The sequence below is a fragment of the Heloderma suspectum genome, chromosome 6 (genome assembly GCF_057233095.1).
Source record: "Heloderma suspectum isolate Gila_16-S chromosome 6, 16-S_ref, whole genome shotgun sequence".
NCBI lineage: Eukaryota > Metazoa > Chordata > Lepidosauria > Squamata > Helodermatidae > Heloderma > Heloderma suspectum.
The window spans coordinates 108996148-109012334 of NC_139463.1; the positions used below are offsets into that span (position 1 = coordinate 108996148).

The 16187-nt window shown below is 44.6% G+C and overlaps 2 protein-coding genes across 2 annotated transcripts; both read left to right on the forward strand.

The window, feature by feature from the left end:
• The first annotated feature begins 6538 nt into the window (after positions 1 to 6538).
• LOC146342412 (olfactory receptor 11G2-like) lies at positions 6539 to 7498 on the forward strand. Its single transcript, XM_084808537.1, has one exon. It carries the CDS (start codon positions 6554 to 6556, stop codon positions 7496 to 7498), a length of 945 nt encoding a protein of 314 aa, XP_084664663.1. The 5' UTR covers positions 6539 to 6553.
• A 7512-nt stretch (positions 7499 to 15010) lies between these two features.
• Positions 15011 to 15970, forward strand: LOC146342413 (olfactory receptor 11G2-like). Its single transcript, XM_084808538.1, has one exon. It carries the CDS (start codon positions 15026 to 15028, stop codon positions 15968 to 15970), a length of 945 nt encoding a protein of 314 aa, XP_084664664.1. The 5' UTR covers positions 15011 to 15025.
• Positions 15971 to 16187: the final 217 nt, after the last annotated feature.

A 16187-nucleotide genomic window follows, 5' to 3' on the forward strand; every position in this document is an offset into this window, starting at 1 on the left:
GCATTTAGCTTAATCTAAGAGCTTTATGGCTGCAAATGGCGTAGTGGACGCCATTTGTGTCCGGAGTCAGCCTCAGCTAGCGATATGGCACGCCAATGGCGGCCGTATTGCTGGTGCTCCGGAGCCACCAGCAGGGAGGATCCAGCCAGGGAGGATTCCGTGGGGAGGCAGAGGTAAGGGATCCTTTCCGTCATGGACTCTGGAGGCTGGTTTCCTTTGAATCTGGCCTCATTGGGGTCCGTGGTGGAATTCTCCGACACCCCTACCTCAGGATAATGGTGTGAGTGGGAGAAAAAGAGCAAGGCTAAGGAATATAGAGAAAGAAGAAGACTGGTGACAGGAAAGGGAGAGAAATGCCAAGGGGTGGGGTTCGATGGGTTTTTCTAGTTTTGCTGCCCCAGACTTTGTTTTGGTTCCTGCTGTGGTGCCTGACTCAATCTGCAGCGAGTCAGGCCAGTTTGCAGCTTTGGATGAATTTCTGAGGAATTTGTGTGAATTATGGCAAAACTGCACAGATTACAGCCCAAACTTGTGCAAATTATGGCCATATTTGCATGATTTGCACAAATTCAGCCATAATTCACGCAAATTGCAGAACCTTCAAGAAAAATGTGCAAAAAAGTTCCCGGAGTTCGGGGAACAGCCTGCAGCTTGGCAGGCAGATGCAAAGCAAGTCATTGGGGATGGTGTGGGAGTCAGAAGAGGGGTGGAGTCTGATGGACTCCCCCTCATCCAACCTCCTGGATTCTGCTCGCCGAGCTCTGGGGCGCTGATGGACCCGGCTGCTGAGCGTTCCAGAGCTCGACGAGCTGCTCTGACCTCCACCTGCTGCCAAAGAAGCCCCTGACAGCCGGCGTGGGGAGGAAGGGCCTTGGCAGGGTGGGACGAGCAGGGAGGCTCACGGATCAGGACTGGGGTGCACGAATGGCGGGGGCAGCTTGTTGAGCTTCCCCATGCCCCAGATGGAGATGGGCCCATCCATCCCTACAAATCATACATGTCACAGAACTTCGTCGAGCCAAAAACGAATTGGATTTCCCAATGACGGATATCCCTAAGAGAAATAGCAAGGCTAGAGGCTTGGAGTGGAGAGACAGAGAGAGCAAAGGTGAAAGCTTTGTATGGACAGAAGAAAACTGGGTGGAGCCAGGAAGCACCTCTTTCCTTCTCTTCCTGCTTGCTGAACAAAAGTCATAAGAGGGGAGGGGTCCTGTTATAGCATTATATTTTGTACCAATTCTAATTATTAAGGCAGACACATTAAAGCAATGGTTTAGTATAACTAACTACCAGGTGTGTGTGAGAGAGAGAGTCCTGGGAGCGGGGAGAAGGAGGAGGGAGATGGTTGTGGGGACTGGCAGGGAAGGAAGGAGGAAGTTTCTTATTCCTGAATTCATGCACAGGCCTAAGGAAGAGACAGGGAAAGAAGCTGGGAAAAGTTGACTGGGTTCTCCAGCAAAGTGGGGTAATGAAGCGGGGGTGGTTTGGCAAGCTAATGGACTTGTTGGGAAGAGGTTAGGAAGGGGTTTGTTACTTCTCCATATATGTTCAGGTTTGGGGAGCATGAAGTTGGAGGCATTGGGGTGCCTCTGCAGCAACAAAGAGAGAGAAAGAGGGGAAGAGAGTTCAGGAAGGGGGGAGTTCACAAGATTTCTCTTGTGGGAGAGTGTGAAGCTTCTTTTGTTCAAAGAATCCTACCCATTGGGCTGTCGGGGAGCTGTTGATACACCACAACATTAGAGTTTAATGATTAAAACTCAAATAATGGCCTGAATCCTCTGTATTCTGCAACATCAAAACTAAGATGCATGCTAGCTGGGAATCAAACTGGCCATTTTTTTCTTCCTCCCAGCTCAAATGAATAGGTAAATATTAACAACCAATGAATAGATTTTCCTAGCGACTCTCCAGGGCCAACATTTTGGAGCTTTAATGTAAATTGAAAATAGGATCAAAGGAGGGTAAGAAGTCAAGGGATTAGGTATGGAGAATAAAGGATGCCAGCGGGTGTGTGAGAGAGAGAGACTGTGTGGAGGTGGTGGTGGTGATGACTCTGTATCATGAACACAGTTCTGCTTCGACTGCCATGCCTGGCTTTTAGAATGGCAGACCTGTCCTGTGCTTTCCCAAACTGGAATGAAACCTTCTTTTCCATGTCAAAAAGAACAGAAGAATATTGGGGTGTCTGGCAACAGCTGTCAGCCAGCTTGCCATTTTGCATGACATTGTGGGAAGGGGAATGGCACACATGCTCACACGCACACACACCCACACACACACACACACACAGCAGATGATATTTGGAGAATGTTTGGCCAAAGGGACCTCTTCTTCAAGGGGATGGGAGAAAAATCTCAGAAAGTTTCTCTGAAAAATCTCCTCTCAGAAGTTTTGGCATAGGTATAATTCTGTCTCCCAAGAGATGTTGTTTCAGTGCAAAAAGATATTGTTCCTGAGAGAAATATTCCCATGGTTCATTCTGCCACCAATCAAAAGAACTAATGGGTGGCATTTGAGCTCTGGTCTACATATCCACATGGTGACATTTTCGGCCACCAAGCCCACAATATGGTCTGTCCTTCCCTCCATCAATCCTGTAGATGAGCACAGAGAACCGTGTTGTTCCCCCCAAATTCTGTCACAGCACATCTGGTGAGCTGCCTGCTGGATGGATCAATGTTTTAATGCCTGCTGAGGTAAAGAAAAGTGAGTTATTGCTAGAGCAAAGGTGATTCCGGTGGGATTGGGAAGCATAGAGGGATGGATTGCAAAGGGTGTCAATTTGGGGTGGGATGAGGGGGGGAGAAGGTAATGGCCTCTACAAGTAAATTTTGATAGACCATTCTAAAATTGTGGGGAGACAGGTCGGAGAAGGGATGAGAAAACGTGTCAACGATTCTCAGTAGCTGTCTTTGGGGAGCATTGCAGAATGAACAGCTATACTATCTTCTTTGAGGAGCCTCTTTGCTCCCACTGTGCTCGGCTTGGATATCTGTAAATTAAGCTAACATTAAGAGGATGAGTGACATTTCCAGAACATTCTCATTGAATGTAGATGAACTAAAAATTTCAGTGCTGCTATGCCTGGACATCTCTCAGGGCAGGGAAATTGGAATTGTGTCACAATATAATTAAGCCTAACACGTGCAAAGTATTTTAAGGGATATTATACAATGATGCACAGGGAAGTTTGTTTGTTTATGCATGTATGTATTTATTTCTATACCACCCAATAGCTGAGGCTCTCTGGGAAGTTCAAAAAATAAAACCATAAAGCATAACATAAAACAATATAAAATTTGAAAGCTTAAAGCTACAACATAAAAGTACAACCAGAAAAAAAAAAGAAACTAGCAGCAATGCAAGGATTTAAAATACAGATTTGAAACAGCAGATCTAAAAGACCGGAGTGTAAACTGTTGGGAAAATAAAAAGGTCTTCACCTGGTGCAGAGAGCAGCATGATGTTGGTGCCAGGCAAACCTTTCTGTGGAGCTCAAACTTCAGCTAGGGTGCCACAGCATAAAAGGTAGACACCTGCCTCACTTCCTTTGGTAGTGACTCATGGAGAAGGACCTCTGAGGATGAACTTAGGGTCCAGGCATGCACATATGGGAGGAGGCGATCCTTCAGATAACCTAGCCCCAAGCAGTTTAGGGCTTTGAATGCTAATCTCTGACTGACGACCTTCTCCAGGTGAAAGACAGGGGGAGTGCTACCCTGTTGATCTTCCTGGATCTCTCAGCAGCTTTTGACACCCTTGATCATGCTGTCTTCTTGGATCGGCTCTGCAAGATGGGAGTTGGGGGCACTGTGCTACAGTGGTTCCACTCCTACCTACAGGGCCAATTCCAGAGAGTGGTATTGGGGGGTTCCTGTTCTACCCCATGGCTATTAAGCTGTGGGGTGCCACAGGGTTCTATTCTATCCCCCATGCTGTTCAACATCTATATGAAGACATTGGGAGAGGTCATTAGGAGTTTTGGGGTGGGGTGTCATCAGTACGCTGATGATACTTGGCTCTGTTTCTCCTTTTCATCAGAGGTTGCTGAGGTGGTAAAGGTGCTGGACCAGTGCCTGGAGGCAATAAGGGGCTGGATGAGGGCCAATAAACTGAAGCTAAATCCTGACAAGATCGAAGCTCTGTGGATTGGTGGTTCCTGAGTCTGGGAATTGGGTAAGTGACCTGTCCTGGATGGGGTTGCACTCCCCCTGAAGGAGCAGCTGCGTATCTTGGGAGTAATCCTAGTTCCATCCCTGTCACTTGATCCCCAGGTGGATTCCGTGGCCTGGAGTACTTGGGGCCAGCTTTGGCTGATCCTCCAGCTATGGCCTTTCCTGGACAGGGATAACCTAGCCACAGTAGTACATGCACTGATAACTTCCCGATTAGACTTCTTCAATGCACTTTACATGGGGCTGCTCTTAAAGACAACTCGGAAGTTGCAGCTAGTGCAAAATGCAGCAGCTAGACTGCCGACCGGAACACCTCATAAAAAAACCCCCAAACACACCAGTTTTAAAGGAATTGCATTGGCTGCCAATATGCTTCCGGTCAGAATTCAAGGTTCTGGTGATGACATTTAAAGCCCTAAGTGGCTTGGGGCCTCAATATTTGAGGGAGCGCCTCTCCCTATATATGCCTGCCTGAGAACTGAGATCTGTTGGAGGGGCCATCCTCTGCGTCCCACCAGTATGAGACATACACTATGGTGGGACATGGGAGAGGATCTTCTCTGCTGTGGCACCCTGGTTGTGGAATGCCCTCATCTTGGAGGCCCGATTGGCACAGACATTTTATTCATTCATTCATTCATTTCATTTCATTTCATTTCATTTCATTTCATTTCAATACTGCCCAATAGCCGAAGCTCATTGGTCTCGTTTTGGCACCAACTAAAAACATGGCTTTTTACCAAAGCCTTTGAAGGCTAAATGCATTCCCTAGCACATGGTTTTAACTGTTTTATTGTTTTAGATTTTAACTGGTATTAGTTTGTTTAATAGTTTAATATGTTTTTAGGTGTTTAAACTATTTATTGTTTTATACTTTTAAGTTAATTTTATCTGTTTGCCACCCTGAGATCTTAATGATATAGGCAGGATAGAAATGTAATAAGTAAGCAAGCAAGCAAGCAAGCAAATACCAGCACTTTGAATGGAGCCCCCAGATATGGACTGGCAGCCAGTGCAGCTGGAAAAGTACTGGCATAATGTGATCTCATTGGCCAGACCCTATTAACAATCTCACTGCCCTCTTTTTGACCAGCTGAAGTTTCTGGGCCATTTTCAAAGGCAGCCCCACATATAAAACACATTGCAGTAATCCAAATGAGAGGTTTATCAGAGCATGAATAACTGTAGCTAGGCTGTCTCTCTCCAACTAAGGGCTGAGTTGGTATTCCAGCCTAAGCTGATAAACGGTGTTCTGTGCCACCCAGTCCACCTGTGCCTCAAGTGACAGTTCTGGGTCAAAGAGCACCCGTAAGCTACAAACTTGATCCTTTAGAGGGTGTGCAACCCCCTTCAGAACAGGCTGAACATCACCTAGCCAGGCAGACGAACCACCCACTAACAGTACCTCCGTCTTGTCTGGATCAGGATATTAGCCCTCATCCAGTCTATTAGCACACCCAGGCACTGGTTCAGAACACCCACTGCCCACATGATTAATGTGAGCGACAAGGTGAAGCCAGCTGCTTCAGGCAGGGGATGTTCATAGAGGAACAAGTCTGTTAAAATTGTTGCCTTCTCATTGGTGGTCGTCGTGGATGCCTGCTGGCGCTCTGCTTCGGACAGCAAAATTCCTTGGGACAGCACTGTACTATCCCATTATATATTTTATGGAATGGACTCATTCCCACATATATGATAATGCTAAATGTATGATTTCAAGTGTGGCATTTTAGATCAGCATTTATTTTCCCTTCCAATAAAAATGAAATAGAGTAGCATGATTTGGTTTAGTGTCATTTCTGGACTTAGGGTGAAACTAAATGTTCTGTGGCATTAAGCATGCTAGATTTCTTTCCTCCAGTGTAAGTGCATGTCACCTCAAGTCAGAGTGGAACCACCACAGTCCAGGAAGGAGGGGGCTAAAATTTCAGCTCACCTATTTCAGACTCAAAATCCCACACCCAGGGGGTTTAAAAAAAAGGGAGAAAGCCTCAACTGACTCCAGTGTTTGGCCCATCGTAGCAGATGGAGGGGAGATATTTCAGTGGGAGTGGAGACAAGATGTGGACATCAACATCTCTTCGTATACTCAGAATTTAATTACTCCAAATCTGTCTATTTTAACTGAATTTGTCGGTCTCTCTCTTTCTCTCTCTAATATTAAAAACCAAATGGGTAAACTAATTGCTTCTGAGCAATAATCACCCGATCTGACACATGGGGTCGGGCCTGTCAAACTCCACTCCCTAAGCAGCCTACCTGCTTAGCCTTCATCTTTCAGTGGCAATAGATAGGCACTTAGGCAGATAAGCCTATGGTATGTAAAGTTATTTCTCCTCTGTGTAGTCGATGATAGTGATTCTGTTATGTGATTCCAGATGGAGATTGCCAATGAGACTGCCATCCAGGAATTCATTTTGCTGGGATTTGGAGGTGGGCAACAGAAGCGGGTCCTACTCCTCATTTTTTTCACCACTCTCTATGTGCTTACTTTAGCTGAGAACATCTCCATCATCACACTGGTATTCCTAGACACCCACTTGGCACAGCTTCCTATGTACATCTTGCTGAGCAACTTCTCCTGGCTGGAGATGTGCTACGTGACCACCACTGTGCCCCGTATGCTCTTTGACTTGGCATCCCCTCATGGGATCATCTCTTTCCATGCCTGCTTCCTCCAGTTCTACATTGTATTCTCACTTGGCACCACTGAATTCTTCTTCCTTTCGGCCATGGCTTTCGATCGGTATTTGGCCATCTGCCACCCATTACGCTACCCACAGATCATGTCCCCAAATTCCTGCTATTGCCTGGTGGCTGCTTGTTGGGTCATTGGATTCCTGGGGTACATTATCCCAGTGACTTTGATCTCCAAGTTATCCTTCTGTGGACCTAACATCATTGACCATTTTGTATGTGATCCTGGGCCAATTTTGTCCCTGGCCTGCCCTCCGCTCAGAAATGTTCCACTTCTCTGCCAAATTGTTGTGAATGCTCTCTTTTTAGCCAATGTCTTCTTTGTTGTGTTATCATACGGCATTGTAATTTACACCCTCACGAAATCCTCTAACCAAGGCAGTTCTAGGAAGGCCTTCTCCACCATTTCAATGCACCTATTGGTGGTGACCCTTTTCTATGGTTCAGTGGGAGGGATGTATTTAATTCCAGGTGGAGAAAGCCAGTCAGAGCTTACTAAAGCAATAACTGTCTTCTACAGTGTCATTACACCCTTTCTCAACCCCCTGATCTATTGTTTGAGGAACGATCAGGTGAAGGAAGCCCTGGGCAGGTTGCTGGGGAGAAAGGTGAGACTGCTGAAATGAATGGGTGGAGTCAAGAAGGAACAAAGGGACAAACAAACCAAAATAGTCAGCTACTACGCTTAAGAGACAGAATGAAAATATATTCAGAATAGGAATATATAGGCATATAACACTCCTCTTCCATTTTTTCTTCTGTGTGGTCATGATACTTATCAACTAAATTGTGGGAAGAGTCTGTGGGGTATTCATTCATTGCCTGCCAACCTAAAGGCACTACAAGGATGTGGACTATTCCTTCTGAGAAGCAGGATGCATGGCATGGAACCCTTAAGAGTATTTGGGCATTTTCCATTGGTGTTAGAATTGTTTCCTAATTTTAATAAAATGGATTATTTACTGTGGTTAAATGTGTGTGCTTGTAGTTAGAGGCTCCAAGGGCTCCCTATTGGAAGGCGTTGTGCAGCCATTTTTTTCATTCTTAAGAAGCTATCTGTGAGAGGAAAAAAGATGGGTGAGAGGACAGAGGTGGATGACAAGTGCAACACATCATCTAGACCCCCCCCCCCGCACACAATTCCATGAATGAGACAGGGCAGTGGCACCATGAAAGCCTTGTCTGGATGCATCCTTTGATGACACCAATTGTGTCATTATGCTGTGTTCCATGAAAAGCAATGGAATGAAAATGATCAGATTCAAACCCTCCATGTCATTTGTTTTTACATATGCTATGGCAGTCAAGGTGTGTGATTGAGAGAGAAAGTTTGACAAATGAGGAGCACATCTCACTTCTCACCTGTGTGCACATGTATCCCTTTGGAGAAGAAAAAAAAGTACAAGTCTTCACTTTCCCCTGTGTTGATATTCTGCTCTTTCTTCCATTTCAAGAACCCCTTTTTTATTTATCATCTCTTCCCTGCAATAAAAAATGTGCATCTCCTTTTGGCTCTTGCTTGATTGTAAAGACTCACCCCACCCCACTGCACGGCCATGCAGACTGGAGCAAGGCTCTAGCAGCACACACATGGCGTTCCCCATAAAAAGGGCTGTGACAAGAGGGTAGCTAAGCTAGAGCCAGAGTAGAAGCAAGGGGTGGGTTGCTCCCATTTGGAAGAGGAGAAGGCCATGATCAACCGCTGGCCATCTTTGGAAATCCCAAATGATGGAAGGAGAGGGAAAGTAAATCAGTCAACCCCAGAGTCTCTATAAGCTAGGGAATCAGAGTGTGTTTGAATGAGAAAAACTATCAGAGCTGGGGGATAGGAGACTCATTCCTCCCTGTCCAGCTAAGGGAAAGGGATAGGTGTGTGTGTGTGTGTGTGTGGAAACAGTATTTTGCAATTCGTGAAGTGGAGAGATGCAGAGGGAAAGCATAGTAGAGACACCTTAATGTTGCCAGCACCTTGGCATTCATCTCCGGAGAAATGAGATGGGGTAGGAGGGAAGAGCATGCATGCAACTTCACTCCACTTACCATAATTAAATTCTACAAAAGGAGACCAACCCCCCAAGGACTGCCTTATTTAGCAGCTCTTTTGGCTAGCTGATAATGGGAAACTTTATCTGTCAGTAGTTTGTGACAAGCTCTGCCCCCGCACTACAGTTGGGGGACTGGTGAGCCTCAGTCCTTTTTATGTCTCTCAAGTGGGTCCTGAGTGTGGAGAGTTTGAGAACCTGTGGTTTAGAGTGTGGTGTTAATGATGCCATGGTCACAGGTTGAATCCCATAGAGCCCAAAGATTAACTTTATTGTTGTTCAGCGTTGGTTAAAAGTGAACACACTCTGAAAACCAGTTTTCTCAGAATATTCCCTGACACAGCCACTCATTAGGCCTGTGTATGGAACAATATTCCTTTAATGAATCTCTGGGGCTTGTTTGAGAGTCAGAGAGTAGTGTCCCTTTCCATGAGACAGGGTCTCTCAATGCCATGCTGGCATTTGCTGTGCACCTGCAAGCAGATACTTTGATTCCAGGAAGAGTGGGAGGGAGACCTTTCTGCTGCTGCATTGACTGGCTCCAGAGATATGTGGGTAAATAAGCTACCCTTCCTTTACAAATGTATAGGCCTATTATTGTCATTGTATCTTTTACTATAGGGGATAGGGGGACACCTGGGGCATTTTCTACCTCAAAAGGCCTTGACTGTTCTTGAATCCCTGCCTCTTGATTTTGGCCTTTGGGGTGTGCCAGTTGCTGCTAAGTTTGAGGCAGCAAAATGCTATTGGCCTTTCCAGAGTAGACCTGCAGTGTTGGCAGCTATTTTCCAGGGCAGTGTGGAATAATGGCAGTGGCTATACATATACACACACAGGCAAACACACACAGGCAAACACACACAAGGCTATTTGGAAAATATTAGGCAAAATCGACCTGTTTGGGGGGAGGGCCAGGGGAAAGTGCACAGACATTTTCTCTGAAAAAACTCTTGTGAGAAATTTTGGAATGAGGAGATTCCTGTCTCCTGAGAAGTTTCAAAGGAAACATATATTGTTCCTTGGAGACATGTGCCCAATGTTCATTCTGTCACTAATTAAAACTACAGTCAAAAGGAGGAAGCAGTGGCATTTCAACTCTGCTCTGCATATCCAGATGGTGACTCTTTCTGCCATCAGACCCACAATATGGTCCCACCTGTCCTTCCCATCATCAGTCCTGCAGGCCAGTAATGCACAGACACCAGCATCCTTCCCCCACCCCAATTCTGTGAATGCACATCTGATGAGCTGTCTGCTGGATTTTGATTCCTGCTGAGGTGCTGAAATGAGGGTAATAATTAAGGCAAAGGAGACTCAAGGAGAAAAAGGAGAGGTTGGATGGGAAAGGGTGTCCATTTTCAGTGGCATTTTAAACTAAGCAAGGCTCAGCCTGAAAGGGATACTGAAGTGATAGGTGCTTGAAAGCCATCCCAAGCTTTTGGAAGGAGGAGATCGGTGCAAACATAATACGTAGATAAATATGAATGTGAGGAGGAAATATTTCAGGATTCAGTGTGCCACACTCATGAAACAATTTACCGTGGGGACAGCCAAGGAAAGAAATGAGTTAAATAGGGTTTTTCTAAGTTGTAGACATCTCCCGCATGCTTTTGCTGTTGTGAAGTTGTCTAGCCAAGGTAAGGAAGCTTATTCTTCATGCTTTCCCATCTATTCATGCTGAAAGATATCAACCAATTCTCATTTATTAGGTTTGCTAATAGTCTAGGATAGCCTTCATCAGTCTAGTTGCCTTCCAGATGTGGCTGGAGGATTCTGGGAGTTGTAGTCCAGCACATCTGCATCTGTAATCCAACACATGCTGGGGTTTAGTCGCACACTTCTGTGGGGCACCAGGTTGGGGAAGGCTAGTCTAGCACAATTGACTGGATGTCTCTCCCCCTACCCTCTTCTGCATGGTAAGACTACTCAGTGACATAGGAAAGGGCAGGAATGTGGGCTGGATTGAGATTTAAGCATACCTAGAGGAGACTCCTTGAAAAATCAGTGAGATGTGGGTGAGTCATGACTCACTTAACTCCCATAAATTTAAATACGTCTCCTTTAAATATGACTAAATCTGGATCCAATCCATGGGGTGGAGCCAGATGGTTTTGCTTTGTTTTCTTTATTGAAGTTTGAATTTGGAAGCAGAAAGATCTTTGCAATAGATCGCTCTCTTTGTTGACTGAATTATCTGCTGAATTATGGCATATGTTACAACATATACTTGATCAGAATATAGTTATTTCCGAGGAATAATGGGACAGAAGGAATGGCCCAGTACATTCCATGAACAGCAACTCTGTTTAGCCTTTGAGATATATATATATATATATATATATATATATATATATATATATGTATATGTATATGTATATGTATATGTATACGTATACGTATACGTATATGTATATAGACACACACACACACACACACATACATATAGGGCACATATAGACATACTCCTGCACACACACACACACACACACACACACACGGTTGGGTTTTGACTTACTCATGCTTAAAGTAGACCCATTGAAATCAGTGAGACAAATCAATCATTTCTCATCCCATGGATGCTAACATGTATCGATATGCCCATGTAATTGCTTTTCCCAAAGTACCATTGGTGCATCCTCTGTTGTGATTCCCAAACTGTGGAACCCAATGGAGGTGCGACTGGTACTGACCTTGTACTCTTTTCAGCACCAGGTAAAACTGCTTCTTCTTCTTCTTTTACTAAGCATTTTTAAGTTGGTTGCTGTGAGTTGTGTGAATTATGTTTTTGTTCCTCTTGATTATTTTATGTTAATATTTCATATTTCATTGTTTTCATGATATTTGCATTCATTTTTAGTAATCTTTTCATATTCTGCATTAGTATGTGTAGATGAAGAAATATATCTTATGTATGTAAGAAATACATACACGTGTGTGTGTGTGTGTGTGTGTGTCTTTGTGTGTAATAAATTTAGGAGCAACTTTGCTCCTAAACAGGATAGTTTAGTTAACTATAGTTTAGTTAACTAGTTAGTTAACTAGATAGATAGATAGATAGATAGATAGATAGATAGTTAGTTTAGTTAACTAGTTAACAGGATAGACAGGATAGTTATCTGCTTTATCTAGCCACTGTACAAGTATTTTTAGTCCACACCCTACACAGTACAGATAAATATTTGGGCAATTCAAGCCACTTATTATAATGGGCTTTTGCAAAGTAAATGCAGATAGTCATGGGTTGTTATGATATCTTCAAAAGTTTATTATTAATTCTTGCCATTTTTTTATTGTCACCATGGGTACCCAGCCCACATGAAAACATTTTAAAGGAAAACGAGACTCTTGATATACTATTCATGGTTCTAATTGCTTGGTACCCTGTCAATAGAGAGGCAGATAGGTTTGGAATATACAGTATAAAGTAACTTATTCCTCCTGTGATGGTGATTTTACTGTTTGCTTCCAGATGGCATTGGCCAATGGGACCACAGTCCAGGAATTCATTTTGCTGGGATTTGAGGGATTGGGTATGGATAATAAAGGTCATGCCAGGGTGTGTGTGTGTGTGTGTGTGAGAGAGAGAGAGAGAGAGAGAGAGAGAGGGTGGTGGTGGTGGTGGTGGTGATTCTGTATCACGAACACAATTCTGCTTTGACTGCCAGACCTGGCTTTTAGAATGGCAGACTTTTCCTTTGCTTTCCCAAACGAGAATGAAACCTTCCTTTCCATGTCAAAAAGAACAGAATATTGGGATGTCTGGCAACAGCGGGCAGCCAACTTGCCATTTTGCATGACATCGTGGGAGGGGGAATGGCAGGGGCCACACACATACACACAGAGAGAGAGAGAGCGAGAGAGAGAGAGAGAGCAGAGGATATTTGGAGAATATTTGGCAAAAAGGACCTCTTCTTCAAGGGGATGGGAGAAAAATGTCAGACATTTTCTCTGAAAAAGAAACTTCCTTTGAAGTTAGGTAGAATACATAGAATCCTGTCTCCTGAGAGAGGTTTGTTTCAGTGCAGAAAGGTATTGTTCCTGGGAGAGATATTTCCATGGTTCATTCTGCCACCAATCTGAAGAACAAATCAGTAGCATAGCATTTGGAAGTTGGAATTGTGTCACAAACACAAATTCAACCTAACTCATGCAAAGTATTTTAAGGGATATTATACAGTGATGGTCAGCTGCTCCCAGCTCTACCCTTTTGTTGTTGCCAGCCTCCTTTAGAGGAGAGATGAAGGAGCCAGCTGTGAGAGACCGAGCCTGGTGAGAACGTCACGCCCCCCTGAGTGCCCTGGACACTTGGAGTGCAAGAAGACAATGGGAGTTCGGGGGAAGGTGGCCTGTGCATTTTGGTTTTTTCTCAGCACCTGTTTAATTGTAAAAATGAATTTGATTCATTTATTGTAATTTTTTACATTCATATTTGCATTTTAATTGATATGTTTTGTAACAAATGGATTATTTTCCCATTCCAAATGTCATCTTTTGATAAGGTAATGTCTATTTTAAGCTACTCTGGGTACAGTTTGCTGTAGAAAAGCAGCATACAAATATACTAAATGAATAAATAATAGGGTAATAGGGCCAGTCCTACCATTCAGCAAGGTGAAGCCAGCTCCTTCAGGGGAAGTCTGCATGGAGAGTGAGACTGTTAAACTGTTGCTCTTGGCATTGGTGGTCGTGGTAGGTGCCACCAGGCCAGCTGGTGCTCTGCTTCAGACAGTGAAATTTCTTGGGGCAGCGCTGCACTATCCCATTATATATTGCATGGAATGGACTCATTCCCACATAGATGATAATGCTAAATGTATGATTTCAAGTGTGGCATTTAGATCAAAATAAAAATAAAATAGAGTAGTGTGATTTGGTCTGGTGTCACTTCTGGATTTAGGGTGAAACTAAATGTTCTTTTAACCATGCTTAGTGGCATTATGCGTGCTAGATTTCTTTACTCTAATGTAAGTCCATGTTACCCCAATTCAGACTGGAAACACCACAGTCCAGAAGGGAGGTGGCTAAACTTTCAGCCCACCTGTTTTATTCTCAAAATCCCATACCCAGGGGGTTTAAAATTGTGATGTACAAAAGTCACTTACATTTTTGCGGATTCTGTTCATGGGGGGGGGAGACACTCCGTCCCTACCCCCGGAATCCTCGACAGGGGAGGAGGCGATCCGGTCCTCCCCCCCCAGAATCCTCAATGGCCGGCTCTGCTCTGTGGCAGCTCAGCGGAGCAGCCGGCCAGGCAGCCAGGGCTGTCCACAGCCGGATTTCCAGATTTCTGTAGCGGCCGCCATTTGTCTCCAGCCAGGGAGCCGTGATAGGCTATGTAAGAATTTACATAGCTTATTACGACTAACCCCCCCCCCAAAAAAAAAACAAACATGCAGTGTATGCAAATGGCGGCGGCTACGGTGGCCACCATTTGCATTCCCTATTTTTTGCCGATTTATCTTACCTAAATATTTATGTAAGATAAAACGGCAAAAAAAAGGGAACGCAAATAACGTAGTGGACGCTATTTGCGTTCCTTTATTTTTTGCCGTTCTAGTCTATGTAAATATTTATGCCGCATCCGCCCCAGGTAAGTGCCATCTTGGGGGGATTTCGCAGGGGGGGGCGGGAGGCCGTTCCGCCACAGATTCTGGGGTGCCCAGATTCTAAAGAATCCAGCCTCACTGGGATCTGTGGCAGAATTCTCTGCCATCCCTGAAAGCCTCAACTGACTCCAGTGTTTGGCCCATCGTAGCAGATGGAGGGGAGATATTTCAGTGGGAGTGGAGACAAGATGTGGACATCAACATCTCTTCATATTCTCAGAACTGAATTACTCCAAATCTGTCTATTTTAACTGAATTTGTCGGTATCTCTCTTTCTCTCTCTAATATTAAAAACCAAATGGGTAAACTAATTGCTTCTGAGCAATAATCACCCGATCTGACACATGGGGTCGGGCCTGTCAAACTCCACTCCCTAAGCAGCCAACCTGCTTAGTCTTCATCTTTCAGTGGCAATAGATAGGCACTTAGGCAGATAAGCCTATGGTATATAAAGTTATTTCTCCTCTGTGCAGTCGGTGATAGTGATTCTGTTATGTGATTCCAGATGGAGATTGCCAATGAGACCGCCATCCAGGAATTCATTTTGCTGGGATTTGGAGGTGGGCAACAGAAGCGGGTCCTACTCCTCATTTTTTTCACCACTCTCTATGTGCTTACTTTAACTGAGAACATCTCCATCATCACACTGGTATTCCTAGACACCCACTTGGCACAGCTTCCTATGTACATCTTGCTGAGCAACTTCTCCTGGCTGGAGATGTGCTACGTGACCACCACTGTGCCCCGTATGCTCTTTGACTTGGCATCCCCTCATGGGATCATCTCTTTCCATGCCTGCTTCCTCCAGTTCTACATTGTATTCTCACTTGGCAACACTGAATTCTTCTTCCTTTCAGCCATGGCTTTTGATCGGTACTTGGCTATCTGCCACCCACTGCGCTATCCACAGATCATGTCCCCAAATTCCTGCTATTGCCTGGTGGCTGCTTGTTGGGTCATTGGATTCCTGTGGTACATTATCCCAGTGACTTTGATCTCCAAGTTATTCTTCTGTGGACCTAACATCATTGACCACTTTGTATGTGATCCTGGGCCAATTCTGTCCCTGGCCTGCCCTCCACTCGGAAATGTTCCGCTTCTCTGCCAGATTGTCATGCATACTGCATTTTTAGGCAATGTCTTCTTCGTTTTTCTATCATACGGCATTGTAATTTTCACCCTCATGAAATCCTCTAACCAAGGTAGTTCTAGGAAGGCCTTCTCCACCATATCAATGCACCTATTGGTGGTGACCCTTTTCTATGGTTCAGTGGGAGGGATGTACTTAATTCCAGGTGGAGAAAGCCAGTCAGAACTTACTAAAACAATAACTGTCTTCTACAGTGTCATTACACCCTTTCTCAACCCCCTGATCTACTGTTTGAGGAATGATCAGGTGAAGGAGGCCCTGAGCAGGTTGCTGGGGAGAAAGGTGAGACTGCTGAAATGAATGGGAGGAGTCAAGAAGGAACAAAGAAGCAAACAAACCAAAATAGTCAGCCACTACACCGAAGAGACAGAATGAAAATATATTCAGAGTGGGAAGAGCAAGTCTTCTCTTCCATGTTTTCCACTGTGCAGTCATGGTATTCTTAACCTAAACTGTGGGAAGCGTCTGCGAGGCATTCATTCATTGCCTGCCAACATAAAGGCACTACAAGGATGTG

Excerpts from the sequence above, each read along its gene's own strand:
- LOC146342413 (XM_084808538.1), top strand. The coding sequence starts at position 15,026 with ATGGAGATTGCCAATGAGACCGCCATCCAGGAATTCATTTTGCTGGGA.
- LOC146342412 (XM_084808537.1), top strand. The coding sequence starts at position 6,554 with ATGGAGATTGCCAATGAGACTGCCATCCAGGAATTCATTTTGCTGGGA.